The 16,433-nt window shown below is 46.2% G+C and overlaps 1 protein-coding gene and 1 non-coding gene across 4 annotated transcripts; both read left to right on the top strand.

Moving 5' to 3' along the window:
* The first annotated feature begins 468 nt into the window (after positions 1-468).
* LOC122030447 (60S ribosomal protein L28-1-like) lies at positions 469-4,181 on the top strand. 3 transcript variants are annotated; one of them, XM_042589647.1, is made up of 4 exons: positions 469-549; positions 2,273-2,425; positions 2,532-2,695; positions 3,865-4,181. In XM_042589647.1, exons 2-4 carry the CDS (start codon positions 2,278-2,280, stop codon positions 3,991-3,993), a joined length of 441 nt encoding a protein of 146 aa, XP_042445581.1. In that variant the 5' UTR covers positions 469-549; positions 2,273-2,277; the 3' UTR covers positions 3,994-4,181. The 3 variants fall into 3 exon arrangements, with proteins under 3 accessions (XP_042445581.1, XP_042445580.1, XP_042445582.1); XM_042589646.1 differs by lacking the exon at positions 469-549 and adding an exon at positions 568-794; XM_042589648.1 differs by lacking the exon at positions 469-549 and adding an exon at positions 1,420-2,177.
* LOC122030728 lies at positions 3,399-3,489 on the top strand. The gene has a single exon (XR_006125578.1). It is a non-coding gene; the product is annotated as a small nucleolar RNA R24 (small nucleolar RNA).
* Positions 4,182-16,433: the final 12,252 nt, after the last annotated feature.

Consider the following 16,433-nt stretch of genomic DNA (forward strand, 5'->3'; position numbering starts at 1 on the left):
CTTTTTAGATAACAGATCTATTCCTTTCTTTATAAAATTATAATTAAGATCTATTAATTATAATTTTTTTCCCTTTATTTAGTTTTTAGATTGTGGTGTATATAAAAGTCATGTTTAATTGTTAAGGGATGATCCTCTATTCTTAATAAAAGTTTTCTTTTTTTTAGATTTCTCTCATGGCCTTCTCCTCAATTTTTTTTCTTGTTAGTCTGTAAAATAATCGCTTGACATATGTTCATCACGCCATGTACTTAACACTTGTGCTTTTGATAGACTTCCTTCCATCAACATGGGATTACCGTGTAGGAGTCGTGCAGCGATTCCACATTTTTTTCTATAAACAAAGTACTTGTTAAATTTTAAGGTCTTTTAGTCACCACAATACGCCCAGCCCAATTGTTAAAAAGGGCCCATATCAATAGCTAAATGAGAGATCCAGTGCGCCCTAAAATGAACGGCAATGATTATCTTCTGCATTTTATAAATATCTCGCATCGTCACCTTCTGTGCATTTGTTCGAACGCTTGGCGGGGGCCGCCTCAGGGCAAGGTATCTCTGTTTCCTTCTCATCTCTTTCCTCATGTTGGCGAAGCAAATCTTACAATTTTGTTGACCCTTTCTTCTCTTGTTGATGGTTCTTGTGATTTAATTTCTAACGCATTCATGCTGCTTGAGCTCATCCCACCCATTCTGTCTTTTTGGCTGTAAAGCTTTTCCATTTAGTAGCTATTTTGTGAAATCAGATGTTTGATTTACCTTCGTATTTACTTAGTTGAATGACAGCGATTGCAAAGGTCTGCATCCCTCGTCTTTTTAAGTTGTGGAATCTTGTATACAAAACTTGATGCGTAAACAAGGGGGCTGTGGCCTTCATGCTGTTCATTTTAAACAAGACCTTTTTCTGGGGCAGAAGAGTTTTTAATGATTCGTTTTTTTCGTTTTAACATGGTAGATATTATTTATTCTGAGGATTGTGTCCTTTCTGCTAATTTTGGTTTTAACTATTGGCTGCAACACATTTGCTTGGTAAACTCCTCCATCGAGGCCAGTTAGTTCGAATAGGTACTCACATCAAGTTATATTTTATTCTACTTTAGTGATATTTTTATATTACGATGAATAACTATTCACTTGTATATCTACATCATTCATCGTTTTGAAAGTTCATATTAGCTTATTAGAGCTAATTGTTCATGCCTTAGATTTTGAAACTAACCACTGTTCTATCGGTCTTGAGTAAGTTGTAGTTTTAATCCCTGCCATATAAGATTTCTCTCTCTCTCTCTCTCTCTCTCTCTCTCTCTCTATATATATATATATATATATATATATATATTATATATTTTTTAAAAATGCTTATCCTCATTATCTGGTCAAGTTCAACGGTTCATGGATATTTATAGGCCATTTTAGTGAAAGCCATTTCAATTTCCTTGAGTATGTTACTGATTGAAGAAACAAGTTAATAGCCAAATAAATTAAACATTCAGCTTCTTATTACTTGTTATATATTTACATTTGTGATTTAAATTATTACTAGATAAATTGTCATGTATACACATGCTCAGTTGGGAAGATCCTCAAGTAATTTGAGTCAGTGGCTAAGTCCAATGAAGTTCGTAGGTCGGAGCAAACTAGCATATAATCAATCTAGTCAATTGCACTTTGAGGTGTCCTCTAAATGAGCATCATTATCAGTGAGAATCAATCAAGTATCATACAATATAATGCTCCTGCTTGGCTAGTGACCTCCGTAGGGAAGGGCCACCTTGGCTGAAGGCACATTTTCTAAAGCTGATTGATGCCATGAGCAGTGACTGCCATCATCCATCTGTATTTGAAGAAACACTTGTAACAATATTATTGCTCAGATATGGATCAGAAGGCCTTATTTTATTGGCTCAATTGTAGGTCAAGGATTTGCTAATGGCCCTTCAAATTTGAATTGAACCAACCCAGTCAAATACAAAGTTTAGTTGGGGTATTCCAGTCATTTCTCTATGTCATCCGAAATGATTAGATTTGTAGATCTACGAGTTGGAGCTCTGGGGCTTTCAGATGCCTTCATTCTCTTGCTCTTACACACAACTTTTGCATCTCCAGATGCTCACCTGTTTGGTTTTAATTACAATTGTCGATCCTTGATATTCGTGTTGCATTGTCTAGCTATTTTCCAGGTTAAATTTAGTCTCTCTGAAGAATGTCAGATTTTATTTATTTTCAGTCATACGTGAGTCATACGATATAAATCATTTGTTGTATAATATTGCAGTGCAAATGGCTACTATCCCTCAACCGCTCATCTGGGAGATCGTGAAGAAGAACAATTCTTTCCTTGTTAAGCAGTATGGCAGTGGCACTAACAAGGTGGTGTTCAGTAGAGAGCCTAACAATCTATGCAACCTCCATTCCTACAAGCACTCAGGTAAATATATAGCTTTGCCATTTGAAATGCTTTTGGAACCATATCTGGTTTTAATTGTTTGGTGCATTTTTTTTCTTGAGTCAGTACCCTGATTGAAAATTCACAGGCTTGGCGAACAAGAAGACTGTAACCATTCTACCAGGAGAGAAGGACCTCAATGTTGTCCTTGCCACTACCAAGACAAAGAAACAGAACAAGCCTGCAAGCTTGCACAATAGAACAGAACTGAAAAAGGAATTCTTCAAGATGGCTAAAATCGTCAAGAGTCAGGTATCATCAACTCTAATAAAATTTGGCATTTCTACATGTTCTTACTTTCTGTGATTGTTCCGATCATTGCTTTGTGTATATCCAGCCACATTTTTCTATTGTATTTAATTCTGTATCATCAGCATATATTTATACTCATTATTGTATTTTGGTAAATTTGTATTATTTGCTCTTCTGGTCAAAAGGTTACCTATCAGCTTTAATACTTGTCAATTTTCTCATTTTTTAATCTCTGTTTGTTTCCTACTGGTACATGATTATTCTTCAAGCTGTATATAGTTCTTTTGTAGCTCAACTTATGATGCGTGCATCTTCATGGTCAAGGGAAAAAAAAATTATGCCTTTTTTTCTTGTTATTGATGCAAGAGAATTTACTATTTTGATGTTGTATGCCTAGGCCAAATGTCCTATTACATGAGATTATGTTATCACATCTGATGATTTACTGTAACATCATTTGAATTGTCTATTATGTAATTGTCATATTTTTATATTTTCAGTAAAAAGATAATTCAAATTGATAGTTTTCACTTTTTGTTATCTAGAAATAATTTTTTTTACATTGTACCAGTAAGTTGTGTTTTTCATTTGTTTTGACGAATCAAATTGACTTATTCTGCTTGGAGAACATTTCACTGTCATTTCATTATTTTGCATTTAAATAATTTATTTATTTTCTTTGCTTTTGTTATTATTTGAAAATGTTGCTATGATGAGCTGCTAACATGTAAGGAGAACTCTCAGCTGATTGGTCTCCAATGAAATTTGCTTGTTACGCTTGGCTTCTGAGCTTAGTTTTGTTATGCAATTCTTTTTGAAATGTTTTATTGTTTTTAAATCTCATCTTAGTTTCGTTCATTTTATTTATTTAGTTTTCTTTCACTTTTGTTGTTTTAAAATATTGCTACGATGGCATGTAAGCTCCTGAGCCTATCTTTACTCAAATTTCTCTAGAGTCTTCTTAACCATTGTTAAATCCCCCTTTGGAAGCCTAAGTTATTTGTTTGGTTAAATCCCCCTTTGGAAGCCTAAGTTATTTGTTCCATCGTGCTTTTTTATGCTTCTGCATTGAACTTATGATTGTCCATGCACTTTTCTGCATTGGGACTATTCATTACCCTTTCTGAGTGCAATTGCACAAATTTCTGATATTTTCCTTCTGTTTGCAGATTACAGATAATTACTACAGACCTGATCTAACCAAAGCAGCTCTTGCACGCCTGAGTGTGGTTCATCGCAGCCTTAAGGTTGCCAAGTTTGGTGTAAAAAAGAGGCAAGCTGCAAAAGCCAAGAACTAGGTGAACTAGGCCCAGGAAGGTGGCTGATTGTCATTTAGGTTTAAGTGAACTATTTGTATCCTGAGAAGATGAGTGCTCAGTTTAGTGTCAATTTTCAGTGTTTGATTCTACATTCTGTATTTAATGCAGTAATGAATTCCGTACTTTTTTTTAGATCAAACTAACTTGGGTCAGAATGGTTCTTTTAACTTATCGATGTGTGATTTTGATTTCGTGGGAAAATTTTTTTGTTGCTGTTTGTTTTGGTTCCATAAATCTGGTAAGTTTGCATAATGTTTCCACATCTTATGCGTATAAATGTTCACTTTTATATATCTACATCTGTTGATGAATATATGTTCACTTCTATAGTTGTTTTCGCTCAAAAAAAAAAATGTTGTGAATGTTGTTGGAGCAGTAAATCATCACTGATTATTTCAATTTTATTCGTAAGGTAAAATAATTTGGAAAACGTTTGAATCTTGGTTTTTATTTTTTATTTGTTATTTTTTGCTTCTGGTTCTTTCTATGTTTGTGTGCTCCCACGGCTACTTAAGTGCTAGATTGTCATTTGAGAACACGGATTGAATCCCAGGACTTTTGGCTCTCTTTTTCTTATTTTTTGTTTTAAACAACAGAAAGCTAAAATATTTCTTTAACTTTTTACACTCTTACAATTTAAAATTTTTGATAACCGAGGTAGGTGATCTGATCGGACGGAATCAGCTATAGTAAGTATATTAATGATTTTGTGTTAATTCAGATAGATTAACGATTATATAATCTATGATTATATACAATTTTATTTGTAAATGAGTTGATTCATTTACTGTGTGTATATCTAAAGATTTTATGTTAAATTTTAAATAGAGTAATTAAAAATTTTTTACATCAGCTATTTCAGGACCGATTTAAGGCATAGACTTTAATGACCTATGGCTAGAACCCCTGGGCCCATTGATTGAATAATTAAATAGACATTAAAAAAATTAAATTGGATTATTAATATTAATTAATAATAATATACACATTAATAAATATCATGCTAACTCATTAATTACATCTTATCAATTAATTTATTATTCCTATTTATACCTTACCCTCTAAAAAAAATATTAATTATTCTCTCACTAGTGATTATTAATTTTATATGTTTATGCTCTCGTCAATTTCTTTTTTTCTTTTCTCATCAGTAATTTTGTAAGTTTATGTTCTCTCGTTGGTGATACTCTTAGAGAACGCTCTTCTTCTCCCTTGCTGATAATCTTTCTTTCTCACTTTTTCTTTTTCTTCCTCGATAATAACATGAATCAAAGATTTTTTTTATCTAGACAACCTAAATTAAAATGCTTTATAAAAAAAAATTCAAAATCAAAATTAATAAAATATTATTTACGTTCAACCATGTCTCAAAAAGATTAAATAATTTAATATTAGCGAGAAAACTAAATTTTATATAAAAATAATGATCCGATGGTAAGGTGGGGCCCGCCCGATATGAGGTCGAAGTGGTCAACGTCCTAAGCAAGCGTTCGAGCGGGTGAACTACCTTCCCGATCGACAGGAGGAGTAGCCGGTCCAACACTTCGACAGCTCAGTCGAACACCGGGCTTTCGACGCTCATAAAGATCGAAGGAGGGACGAAGGCCGAGCGACCGATCCGCTTGGCTAAGCAGTGGACGCAGCCTCGACCCGGCAGACAGGACTCCGTCGCTTGGCAGGGCGGAACCGAGTAGTAGGTCATCGGTCGAGCGGATACTCGACCCAGCCATTGTATCACCCAGATGACAAGCTGCCCGAGCGGCTCTCCCGCTCGACCCAGTAATAGACAAGAGGAGCAGTTGGCGATATCTTCCTAGGGACCAGTGTCACCGACGGGCTGCATGGTCGACGACATGGTCGGGCAGAGAATCGTACGGTAGAAGCTTCCATTGTCACGACAGGGATATGCTGGGGTTGTTCGGGTATGACGTCAGGCGCGCTTTTCTGACACGTCTTTTCCAGGTATGTTTTGAGAAGCGCGCACGCCTCGAAAAGCGTGCACGTGCCTCCCGGTAGCCCTATATAAGAGCCCCAAAGCTTCGACGGAGGTATGTGGTTCACTACCGTAGCTACAGTCACACTGCTTCTTTCTCTCTACTTCATTCTTCATTCGTTTGCCGCTGGTGACTGACTTGAGCATCGGAGGGCCATCACCGAGGAACCCCTCCCTGGCTCGGCACTAACGACTTGTGGTTGCAGGCTTAGCTTGTGGGAGATCCACGTCATCTTTGGTTGACATCCAGTCAATGTGAGCGCCACCTTCCCAGCGTCCGTGGACTCACTCTCGGACAGGATCAAATTTGGCGTCGTCTGTGGGAACGCACTTAAATCCGAGCTGAGGAGATGGAAGAAGCTGGACGTCTCCACACCGTGACGCTCACTCCAGAGGAGCTCGATGCACTCATTCAAGTGCAGGCAGCAAAGATAGCCGAACAGTAGTAGCAAAAGGCACTAGTCGATCGTCTAGCGCAGCAAGCGACGTCGGCCTCAGGAGGTCGAGCGGCACATGAAGACCGGCCAGAGCAACTCTCCATATGGGGATAGAACAAGATGTCGGCCGACACTCCAAGAGAGGTTCCGCCGGCGCCCATTCCATTTCACCGGGCGTTATTTCAGATGCCCTCGGAGATTGCTCCGGCCAACCAGGATAAAGGTTCTTCTTCGGACGAAGCTCCCATGCGTGACGCAAGAAAGGGCAAAGCGCCCCGAGCTGATTCGTTGCCCAAGGGAATCAACCGACAATTCTTCGAGGCCATTCTGCAGGATCTGCTGCCGAGGCACTACACTCCCTTGGCGATCGGAGAATATAACGGGTCAGCCGACCGGGATGACCATCTCGACAAATTTGATAACGCCACTACTCTTCATCAGTACACAGATGGAGTCAAGTGTCGAGTGTTCCTCACCACTCTCTCTAGCTTGGCGCAACGGTGGTTTCGGAGGTTGCCGGACGGGTCAATCAAAAGCTTTAAAGACTTCCGAACGACTTTCCTTCACCACTTCGCAAGCAGCAGACGCTATCAGAAAACAAGTGTCAGCTTGTTCTCTATGAAGCAGGGCCAGAGAGAGACTCTCCGAGCCTACATCCAGCGCTTCAACCAGGTGGCAATGGATATCCCCTCGGTCTCATTCGAGACCATGTTGAACGCGTTCACGCAAGGGCTTGTGGACGGGGACTTCTTCCGATCGCTCGTCAGGAAGCCGCCCCGCGACTATGACCACATGTTGAAGAAGGCCAATGAATACGTAAACGTGGAGGAAGCCCAGACGACTAGAAGGAAGGAGACTCCATCCGAACCATCGGCGCCAACCGAACGGCGGTCGCTCCCCAGCCATTAGCCGCCTAGAGGACCACGAGCCGAAGGAGCGCGTCCGCACCAGGAAGCAAGGTCGCACGCCATCCAACATGTTATCGCCGATTGACTAAGACCCAAGGGGAAGGTATAGATCCCTTTGTTCTACTCGTTCCATCAGTCCGCAACTCACAACACCCGTGATTGTCACAGATTCAACCCGGTCGCCCAACCGGTGCCTAGGAGTTATCGTCACCGATCCCCCTCTCCTGACCGGCGACATGAGTATCATCGTTCCGATCGGCGAGAGGAAGCAAGGCGGTCCCCGAGGCAGCCTCATCGGAGGAGTGCAGAGCCGGTACGGTTAGAGCCGGGCGTGAGTGAAACAGGCCGTCTGCTCGGGAGAAGGAGAACAGGAGCAATGTTGCTCGAGGGGAGATCAACATCATAGCTGGTGGGCCAACCGACGGGGATTCCAACCAAGCTAGGAAGTCACACGTTCGACGGTTGGAAATCCATGCGGTGGGCTACTGTCGGGAGCAGGCCAGCGAACCCGAGATCAGCTTCGGCCCCTGTGACCTCGAAGGAGTTGAAGTGTCGCACGACGACGCACTCATTATTCGAGCGGTAATCGTCAATTATAATATTCATCGTATATTCATTGACATAGGCAGCTCGGTCAACATCATTTTCAAGAAGGCATTCGACCAGCTCCAAATTGACCGAGGCGAGCTGTTGCCAATGACTACCCCTCTATATGGGTTCACCGGCAATGAAGTCTTGCCGATCGGCCAGATCAAGATGGTCATCTCGCTCTAGGAGGAACCACTTCGGAGGATAAGGGCCACCAACTTCATCACAGTAGATGCCCCCTCAACCTACAATGTCATTTTGGGCCGACCGACCCTCAATGAATTCCGAGCGATCGTCTCAACCTTCTGCCAGAAGATTAAGTTCCCGGTAGAAGATTGAGTGGGAGAAGTAAAGGGGGATCAGCTGGCCGCTCGACTTAGATATCTGAAATGGGTCTAAGTCGAATTGACGCCTAATGTTCCCTTCCCGGGAACGCATCCTCACAGTTACTCCCCTCCAATGACTTACCTCCACTTACCTGCTAGACGTCCGGTCAGCCGTTCGACCCATCTGGACTTTGTGTCAGCTACCTGGTCAGCCCGTTGACCTAGCTGAGTTTCCCTGCAACATTGAGTTAGCACAGTATTAACAAAATTCAAGTATAACCTAGGGTCGCCTAACTTCACTCACTAGGACTTTCATTGTCTGGCTTCACTCACCAGGACTTCCTCCACCTAGCTTCACACACTAGGGCCTGGCTTCACTCACCAGGACTTTCTCCACCTAGCTTCACTCACTAGGGCCCGACTTCACTCACCGGGACTTCCACTTTGCCTAACCTTTGGTTAGGACTTACTTTTGTTAGTAATCTAGTCCTGCTAGACTTCTCTCTCCCAAACATCAAGTCCTGTTTGGGTCAACCCTTGGTCATATTGTCAAACATCGAAACCCTAGAGGTCGATTGCACCAACAATAGCGTCTAACTTGGAGGTCGAGCAGAAGGTTGAGCTAATCAGATGTATTCAACATAATCATGATGTCTTTGCATGGTCGACGCATGAGCTGCCCAGCATTTCCCCAAGCGTCGCACAACATGAGCTCCACGTCCGACCAAACGCTCGGCCGGTGAAGCAGAAGAAGAGAGACTTTAGCACTGAGCAAAATCTGATTATCCAGGCGGAGATTGAGAAGTTACTGGAGGTCGGCCACATATGTGAGGTTCAATTTCCGAGCTAGCTCGCCAATGTGGTGCTGGTCTCCAAGCCAGGCAATAAATGGAGGGTCTGCATCGACTTCCGGGATTTTAACAAGGCATGCCCAAAGGACTTCTATCCTTTGCCCAGGATAGATCAGATGGTAGACTCCATGGCCGGGTGTGAGCTGATATGCATGTTGGATGCATATCAAGGGTATCATCAAGTACCGCTCGCCCGAGAAGACCAAGAGAAAGTCGGCTTCATCATTGCCGACGGTATGTATTGCTACAATATAATGTTGTCCGGCCTGAAGAATGCAGGAGCCACCTACTAGAGGCTGATGAACAAAATATTCCGACGGTAGATCGGCCGCAACATGGAGGTGTATGTCGACGACATATTAGTTAAATCCCTCCGAGCTGCCAATCTCTGGGCAAACATCAAGGAGACTTGCCAGACCCTCCGAGCGTACAGAATCAAGTTAAACCCCCAGAAATATCTGTTCGACACAAAAAGTGGGTGCTTCCTGGGATATATCGTCACCGAGCGGGGCATTGAGGTAAACCCCAGCAAGGTAAAAGCACTCCAAGATATGCCACCTCCGAGAAGCTTGAAGGAAGTTCAGCGCCTCACCGGTTGGATAACAACCTTATCACGATTCATCTCCAAGTCATCCGACTGGAGCCTTCCTTTCTTCAAAATTCTGCACCGAGCCACCAAGTTTCAGTGGGACAAGGAGTGTGACCAGGCCTTCGAGGAACTCAAGGTGTATCTGAACTTGCTACCCGTACTAGCTAAGCCTACTGCCGGTGAACCACTCCGAATCTACCTGTCCTCGACCGAGCATGCTATCGGCTCGACGCTGGTTCGATCGAACGATGAAGAACAATCAGTGTACTTCTTAAGTCATATATTAAAAGATACTGAATCTTGCTACACCGGTCTTGAGAAGCTCGCATTTGCATTGATACTCGTCGCTCGGAGGCTCTGCCCTTGTTTCCTCACTCACACCATCATTGTGATGATCAACAACCCTCTGAGAAGAGTCCTGCTTAACCCAGAAGCCTCCGGTCGGTTGATCAAATGGACAACGGAGCTTAGCGAGTTCGATATCAAATATCAACCCCAAACGACTATCAAGGCACAATCCTTGGCAGATTTTGTCACAGAGGTACAAAACCCTGAACCCGACTCAGTCTAGAAAGTATATGTGGATAGGTCGTCCGCCCGGCAGGGTAGTGGGATCGGCGTATTGCTTATCTCCCCACAAGAAGAGCGGGTGCAGTTGTCCGTTCGGCTAGAGTACAGGGCAACTAACAACGAAGCTGAGTATGAGGCTCTTATAGCCGGCTTACAAGGCGCTCGGCATGTCGGCGCTAGCAGGATTCTTATCCACTCTGATTCTCAATTAGCCACCCAGCAGCTGGTTGAAGTATTCGAGATCAGTAATACACGGCTCAAGTTGTATGCCGAAGCCTTCGAAAAGCTGAAGGTAAACTTTCAGGAGGTAATCATCCAGAAGATCCCTCGAGCAGAGAACCAAGCGGCGGACGAGCTGGCCAAGTTGGCGAGCTCACTCTCGTTGATCATCATTACTCAGCCGATTGATCAAGTATCTTTAGTGGCGCACGTCGATCGGATGGAGGGGCTCACTTTCCCCAGTGATTGGAGAACAACCATAATAGAGTTCCTACGATCAGGAGCTACGCCTTCCAATCGGGAGAAAGCTCGCCTATTGAGAAGAAGAGTCGATCATTTCACCTTAGTCGAGGACGAGCTCTATAAGAAGGCCTTCTCCAGGCCATTGCTTAAATGCGTCAGATCGGAAGACGTCAACTATAAACTGCAAGAAGTACACCAAGGCTCATGTGGAGGGCATCCGGGCGGTCGGTCGCTAGTTTGGAAGATTCTGCTGGTCGGGTACTTTTGGCCAACTCTACAGGAAGATGCCGCTTGGACAGTAGCTAACTATCTGCCCTGCCAGAAATATCACCACCTTTCCCATCGGCCGACTGAAGAGATGAAGGCCTCCACTGTGTTGTGCTCGTTCGACCAATGGGGCATGGATATTGTGGAACCCTTCCCCATGGCGATTGGGCAGTGAAAGTTTTTGCTCGTCGCAGTGGACTACTTCTCCAAGTGGGTTGAAGCCGAGCCGCTGGCCAAAATAACCGAGCATATAGTCCAAAAGTTCATCTGGCAGCATATTATCTGTCGGTTCAGCATTTTGTGTCGACTCATCTCAGATAATGGTAGACAGTTCGTCGGAAGGAAACTCAAAGAGTGGTGAGAGGAGTATGACATCCAATAGGCCTTCACCTCCGTACCGTACCCTCAGAGCAACGGATAGCCTGAAGTCGCCAATTGGGAGATCTTACGGGTTTTGCGAGTTCGGCTCAACCACATCGGAGGGAGCTGGGTGGGTGAGCTCCTTGGCGTATTATGGGCAAATCGCACGACCCCTAAAGAAGGCACGAGTGTAACCCCGTTCCACCTTGTATACAACGGTGAAGTGGTCGTCCCGGTCGAGGTCAGAGTCGAATCCAATCGAATACAGCACTACGGCGAATATAATGCCGAGCGGAGGCTTCTGGAGTTGGACTTCGTGGATGAGACGCGCGATGTCGAGCAGAGGCTTCTGGAGCTGCACTATAATCAACGAGTGATCCCGAGGTCGTTCCAGGTCGGTGACCTCGTGTGGAAGAAGGTGAAGCCGGTCGGCGATGTCACTAAACTAAAAGCTCCATGGGTCGGACCATTTAAAGTTGTGGAGAAGCTTCGCTCTGGCGCCTACTACCTAGAAGATAAAGATGGGCGGCAACTAGAGCGTCCTTGGAGCGCGAACCATCTCCAGCGGTACCGAGCTAGAGGAAAGGTGCGCCAGTGTAATTGAGGTATACTCTCCATCTTGCATGTTTGAGTGCAGGATTGGAATGAAAAAGGAAAGGTTACCAAAATTCTCGTCAAGCGGTGACGTTAAATCCATGTCTCCATCGGTGGTCGAGCGGTAACCTTAAACCCCGGTCTTTATCAAATCGTCGAGCGGCAACGTTAAACCCATGCCTCCATCGGCGGTCGAGCGGCGACCTTAAACCTCGATCTTCACCAAATCATCGAGCGGCGACGTTAAACTCATGTCTCCATCGACAGTCGAGCGGTGACCTTAAACCCCGATCTTCACCAAATCATCGAGCGGCGATGTTAAATCCATGCCTCCATCGACGGTCGAGCGATGACCTTAAACCCCGATTTTCACCAAATCGTCAAGCAGCGACGTTAAACCCATATCTCCACCGACGGTCGAGCGACGACCTTAAACCCCGATCTTCACCAAATTGTCGAGCGGCGACGTTAAACCCATGTCTCCATCGACGGTCGAGCGGCGACCTTAAACCCCGGTCTTCACCAAATCGTCGAGCGATGACGTTAAACCCATGTCTCCATCGGCGGTCGAGCAGCAACCTTAAATCCCGGTCTTCACCAAATCGTCGAGCGACAACGTTAAACCCATGTCTCCATCGGCGGTCGAGTGGCGACCTTAAACCCCGGTCTTCACCAAATCGTCGAGCGACGACGTTAAACCGATGTCTCCATCGGCGGTCGAGCGACGACGTTAAATCCATATCTCCACCGGCGGTTGAGCGGCGACCTTAAACCCTGGTCTTCACCAAATCGTCGAGCGACGACGTTAACATGTCTCCATTAGTGGTCGAGCGGTGACCTTAAACCTCGGTCTTCACCAAATCGTCGAGCGGCGACGTTTAACCCATGTCTCCATCGACGGTCGAGCGGTGACCTTAAACCCCAGTCTTCACCAAATCGTCGAGTGGCGACGTTAAACCCATGTCTCCATCGGCGGTCGAGTGACGACCTTAAACCCCGGTCTTCACCAAATCGTCGAGCGGCGACGTTAAACTTATGTCTCCACCGACGGTCAAACGGCGACCTCAAACCCCGGTCTTCACCAAATCGTCAAGCGGCGACGTTAAACCCATGTCTCCATCAGCGGCCGAGCGACGACCTTAAACCCCGGTCTTCACCAAATCATTGAGCAGCGACGTTAAACCCATGTCTCCATCGGCAGTCGAGCAGCGACCTTAAACCCCGGTCTTCACCAAATCGTCGAGCGGCGACGTTAAACCCATATCTCCATCTGCGGTTGAGCGACGACCTTAAACCCCGGTCTTCACCAAATCGTCGAGCGGCGACGTTAAACCCATATCTCCATCTGCGGTAGAGCGACGACCTTAAACCCCGGTCTTCACCAAATTGTCGAGCGGCGACGTCAAATCCATGTCTCCATCGGCGGTCCAGCAGCGACCTTAAACCCCGGTCTTCACCAAATCGTTGAGCAGCGACCTTAAACCCCAGTCTTCACCAAATCGTCGAGCAACGACGTTAAACCCATGTCTCCATCTGCGGTCGAGCGATGACCTTAAACCCCGGTCTTCACCAAACCGTCGAGCGGCGACGTTAAACTCATATCTCCACCGACGGTCGAGCGACGACCTTAAACCTCGGTCTTCACTAAATTGTCGAACGAAAACGTTAAACTCATGTCTCTACCAATGGCGAGTGGCGACCTTAAACCCAGGAGGTATGATCCCAACAAATCTACCAATAACAAAGATACGGTCGTAGCAGCCGATCGGGACTATACGGTTGGACACTACGTAAAAAGACAGCATATGAGGAAAGATCACAAAAGGATTTCATTGATAGGAAATCGAACACTACCGAACGACAGGAGTACATTCAGGGCTCTCGCTCAAAAACATTTTCTACAGACCCCTTGCTCACTCAATATAGTCAAAGGCTTTGTCGGGAATGGATTCGAGGAGCTGGACGTGGTTAACATCATTGTCAGACAAGGCCTCCAAGACATGGTCGTTCGCCTTCAGTTGACTTAGCGTCGCATCGATGGCCAGCTCAAATGAGCGGACAATCCGATTGGTCGCCTTTTCCATAAATTGGTCTGAGCAGAGGTACTGTTGCCTCAGGACCGCGAAGCGGCTCGGCTCAGCCTCCTGGTAGGTTGATAGTGCAGCGCGGGAGGCTTCCAGATCTTCTTCGAGGCACTTCACTTGACCTTGAAGCTCAGCCTCCTTGGCCGAATGATTCTCCCGCTCGACGATCAGAAGGTTCTCCGCATCTTTGAGTTGCTCGGCCAACTGACGAGCCTCCTGGTTCTTTTGTTCCAGGTCGGCGATGGCCCGTTGTTTCCTTGTGGAATCTAGATCGAGTTTCTGGTCGTAGGTCTTCAATTGTGCCTCAATCTAGCCCAGCCTACTGGTCTGCTCGGGTGACTTCTGCTGCTCTACCGCGAGAAGTCGTTGGGCCTTTTGCAAGTCGGCCTGTAGACGAGCGGTCGGTGGCCCTTGGGAGGAGGAAGCTTCTCCAGAAATCTTGAGCTTCTTCAGCTCGTCCTCCACTTGAGCCAATCGTTGGTACATGGTGATGTTCTCCACCCAGAACTGTAAGCAAGCATTAGTGTCGATCAGAGGTAAGTCATGAGCTGATAGTTGAGAATACTAACCTCGGTGGACATTTCCATATGACTGTCGGCGAGCGCGCCAGGGGCTTTCACCGCCGTTCCTACCCTTGCTTCCTCCCAGACATGGGCGAGTCGACCACGGATATAGACTTGATGCTGAGGAGAGCTAGGTGGGTCACCTGGTGCAAGAAGATCCTCTGTCGGCAGGCGAAGCGTAGCGGTGATGGACTGTCGCTCGCTCGACGCCGATTGAGAGGAGGTCCTCGGGCTAGAAGCTTGAGCAGGGGGGACTGGGAGAATGGCGGACCATTTTATCCGCCGCCTAGTCGGAGGCAAGGAAGTAATCGACTGAACGGCGAGAGGCTCTGGTAGCTCAGCCAAAGATGGAGTCCAATCAGAAGAAGTAGCCTCCACTGTTGTAGGAGCAGCAGGAGAGGGGGTGCCTCCCCCCCAGAGGCTTGTACGAGTGAAGTGGCGGAGCGGGAAGGCGCATCTGTTCGACATCTCTTGTGGGTGAGCGGTACCTCATCGGCTGAGGACCCCGAGCCCTCAGCATGGACGATAGGTGGCACTTCTCGGACCGAGCGCGGGTCAGCCACCCCTCCTACACTGGGCGTCCATTTGACTGTCCCCTCGCCCACAGTTGGGGCTTCCTCAACTATACCTTCTTATGAGCCGACTGGGGTCAAGCCGAGCCGTTCTATCTCCTTGGCTGGGGGCTGCTTCAATATCGGCTTGCTTGACCTTCATTATGCCGGCTGCTCGAGCGCGCATCATGATGTTGGCTGCAAAAGAAGATAAGAATCAGTTAGACTCAAGGGAAGAAGGTTGAGGAATTTCATACCTAGGCTACTCGGGAGCTTTGTTCGGATCGGACTTAGCCCGAACACGTACATCACACCCTCTGACAGCAACTTATGAATGTCGAACTTCAGGCCGGCCAACATATTAGCATCATGGAGGTAGTCTGGCTAGGTTTTGTACCTCTTCAAATTAGGTTGAGTAGAAAGCCCCCATATGGTCCGAAAGCTTGGCCGCACGGGGAGTCTCAAAAAGAAGAAGTACTCCTTCCGGTGTTTGTTAGAGGAGGGCATTTTGTCAAAAAAGACCAGACCGATGCGGGATTGGAAAAGGTAAGTGCCCAGCTCGGATTATTTGGGGTAATAAATGTAGTGGAAGACCTGAGGGGTCAGTGGAATGCTATACATGCGGAACAACACTACCACACCACACAACAGGCAGAAGGAATTGGGGACAAGCTGGGTGAGCGGGACACGAAAGTAGTTGCAAATCTCGGTGATGAAAGGGTGGATGGGAAATCGAAGATTGGCCACGAATTAGTCTCGGAAGAAACAGACTGTGCCTACCGGCGAGTCATTGGGCCGATTGGACGGAGAGGCTAGAACTATTTCATAGTCGGAAGGAAGATCAAAGGTGTTTATCAAACTCGCGGCGTCGCCCGCATCGAACCGGGTCTCCATGGTAGTATACCAGAGACCGAGAGCGGGGTCGGGCGGCTGCGAAGAGCTTGCCATGGCCAGGAAACGAAAAGGCAGAAGGTACGAGGAGAAAGATGGTCGGAAAACACAGAAAACTAAAAAATACGGTGGCGGAAAAGGAGTAGCGGGAGGGCACCAATAGAGAAGGAGAGGGAAAGCTTATGGGAGGGAGGACCACCGCGAGGAGTTGGGGATCGCCGCAGCAGAGAGCCAAGGTTCGCTAGAGCAAGCAAACACACAATTGCTGGAGCACTGGGCACAAACAGTATCACCGAAGCCAAATCGTCGAAGAGAACAAAGAAAACACAGAAGGGAAGGCGACGCTAAGGCTTTATAAGATGAGCGTGGCCGGCCGGAGCCGTCT

Source organism: Zingiber officinale, chromosome 10B (genome assembly GCF_018446385.1).
Source record: "Zingiber officinale cultivar Zhangliang chromosome 10B, Zo_v1.1, whole genome shotgun sequence".
Lineage (NCBI taxonomy): Eukaryota > Viridiplantae > Streptophyta > Magnoliopsida > Zingiberales > Zingiberaceae > Zingiber > Zingiber officinale.

Coding starts and splice junctions, on each gene's coding strand:
- LOC122030447 (XM_042589647.1), top strand. CDS start 2,278: ATGGCTACTATCCCTCAACCGCTCATCTGGGAGATCGTGAAGAAGAAC. Junction 2,426..2,531: donor CCATTCCTACAAGCACTCAG/GTAAATATATAG, acceptor GAAAATTCACAG/GCTTGGCGAACAAGAAGACT. Junction 2,696..3,864: donor CTAAAATCGTCAAGAGTCAG/GTATCATCAACT, acceptor TTCTGTTTGCAG/ATTACAGATAATTACTACAG.